Below are 2,418 nucleotides of genomic sequence, written 5' to 3' on the forward strand. Positions count from 1 at the left end.
TCACTTTTGATGGGTGGACGAAGGCTCTTCCCCTTTGATCCCTTGTTGCCCATATTAATTTATTTGAAAGAGAAGAGGGGGAAGATTAATGTATCGGATGACCTGACTGACCTGCCACCGATGAACGAATATTTAAATGAGCGGCCGCGCCAACAATAACGGAAGCAGGAAAGCGAACACGTGGGCAAAGACCGCTATTCATAGAACATGTCTCCGCCGCTGCAGATTTCGTGCGTACGTACCGGACCTTTTCTTACGCGTGAGTAAATGTGGACTGCGACTGTTGCCTCCTTCCACCCCGCGGCAGGACGACGTGCTTCACGACATAACAACACTTACACAAATCATACACCAAATCTTTGTCGTCATCGTTTGCTTGAGGTACAGAAAAGGGCAATTGAGCGAGCATGCAAACTTGGAAATTTTGTGGGTACAAGTAGTCACAAGGGATTTCATTTAGCGAACACTTCTTATCCAGACTATCCTCTTGTCAGCTCGTAATCAATCAATTCATTGTCTTGCTAGCTTACTTAGAAAATTCCGTTGCTTTAACATCTTTGGTCTGGAACGTCAAAACCATTGGCAGCAGTCGCATAAATTAATAGCACTTATAGCTATGAACCTTTTCTTCGTGATGGCTTGATCGTGAGCTACTTAAAGCTTTGTTTCCTTTAATAACTGACACGAGGTGTCGATTCTTTTCATCGGTCATGATGAAATTGCCGACTAGTTGAAATGGCTTTTTTATCGGCCGCTGAATTCCCAGTGCAAAAAGCATATCATTATACATTTGAGTCTCGAGCTCCGTTGTTTCGACTGCTCGATTCAAGCTTATGCACTTCTTTCATGATAGTCATTCATTAGTTGAGGAGCCCAAATACTGAAAAAAATACCCACAACTCTCGAATCGAAAGCTTATTCGACTAATCAACCATCACACAATGACCATCACCATCAGGGAGCATATATATCCACCAATCCACACAATCAGCCATTGCGTGGCGCTTCATATCGACATTCAGTCATTTACATAGTTACCACAAAGTAGCAGATTGTGGTGTGTGCCAATTAGTCGTATATCTATCTAGCTTCATAAATTGGTGACGCTCAAGACATTTCCATAAATTTAGAAATGTCCGCAAATTTCAGTTTCAATATTGATATCAATCGTAAAAATTACAGCTGTGGACATGAATAATGGGCTAATAAGATAATAAGCTGAATTGAATATAACTTGATTTTAGTGAACAAAAAGCGGCAGTTTACGTAGCTCGCTCACAATAGTGATGTCCTAAAAAAAGAGGATTTGGTATAGTAATGTCCTATCTAGCTGTCATTATGCGCATCATTGACGGTAATTTAATCAGCAACACTGCCCTATCATGATCAGACTTGCAAGGCTCAATTTTTTCCTGCGAGTCAAATGGATCCATTGTCAATAGTTTTAGCCCCCAAAAAAGTGACGTCTAATCACTAATTCTACCAAACGTAATTCGTACAGTACGATTTAGCAGCTCAACCGCCGCGGCCAGCGACCTCGCACCAAGCTCCGTATGACTGTGATTCTGTTACTGGTCTACCACTTATATGGCTAAGCCGGACCACAATGGACATACATGTTGCCAAATATATCAAGGATAATTAGTGTGCTCTTCTCAAATAACGCGTGCATTCCACAATCAAGTATAGACGTTCCTTAAAGTAGGAGAATTTTTGCCTGACTGCCACACCACCATATGAAAGACAAGCTACGATGCCGATTTGACCAAAGCTTAATTAATTACCTCTTCTAATATTGCGCATACAATTTGTGCTCATTAAAGATGCATTTAGGGGCGTTCGGTTTGAAGCCTGTTTCCAAAGAACCAAGCTGTTCCATGAGGCGTAAACCCAATAGTTCCTGTTAATATGCGTCGATAAATCTTGCCATCGATAGCTTTTGAATAGGATAATTATAGAACATACCAAATGAAAAGGCTAATGACGAATATGTATATCTTACAAACGAGAAAAGGCTAACATGTAACAAATTAATACTTTTAAAAAAATTAGGTGCTGATAAAAAAACGTCAGTTAGAATGTGTAATCTTTGGCCTGATAGAGAAAATTTTGGTGCTAAACGTGGTACTTAGCAGCCAATATGGTCACCAATCATGGAAATAGCTTTCCGTGAGAGATGGTCAATTTCACAGCAATACTTACTTGCTGGGCGCTTGTATGTCTTAGGTAGATGAGGTTTGGTCAGAAGAAAAACAATTTCCTTGATCTCGATACAGCTATCACTTCGGCTTGCCTGCTCAACCGCGATAGCTGCCCTTTTTGATGGATTCCTGTCGCCAGGCACTTCACCCCAGATTCATTTACAGTAAAACCTGTATAAATTAAACATGTTGGGACTGGGGGACAGTGTTTAATTTA

General features: G+C 40.7%; 1 protein-coding gene across 1 annotated transcript; it reads right to left on the minus strand.

Moving 5' to 3' along the window:
• Positions 1-85: 85 nt before the first annotated feature.
• On the minus strand, positions 86-712 carry PHALS_12317 (uncharacterized protein; the record flags this gene model as incomplete). The annotated part of the gene is made up of 4 exons (XM_024727843.1): positions 86-111; positions 243-316; positions 531-562; positions 623-712. 4 exons carry the CDS (start codon positions 710-712, stop codon positions 86-88), a joined length of 222 nt encoding a protein of 73 aa, XP_024578379.1.
• Between the last annotated feature and the right edge of the window lie 1,706 nt (positions 713-2,418).

Source organism: Plasmopara halstedii (assembly GCF_900000015.1).
Source record: "Plasmopara halstedii genome assembly, contig: Scaffold_614, whole genome shotgun sequence".
NCBI lineage: Eukaryota > Oomycota > Peronosporomycetes > Peronosporales > Peronosporaceae > Plasmopara > Plasmopara halstedii.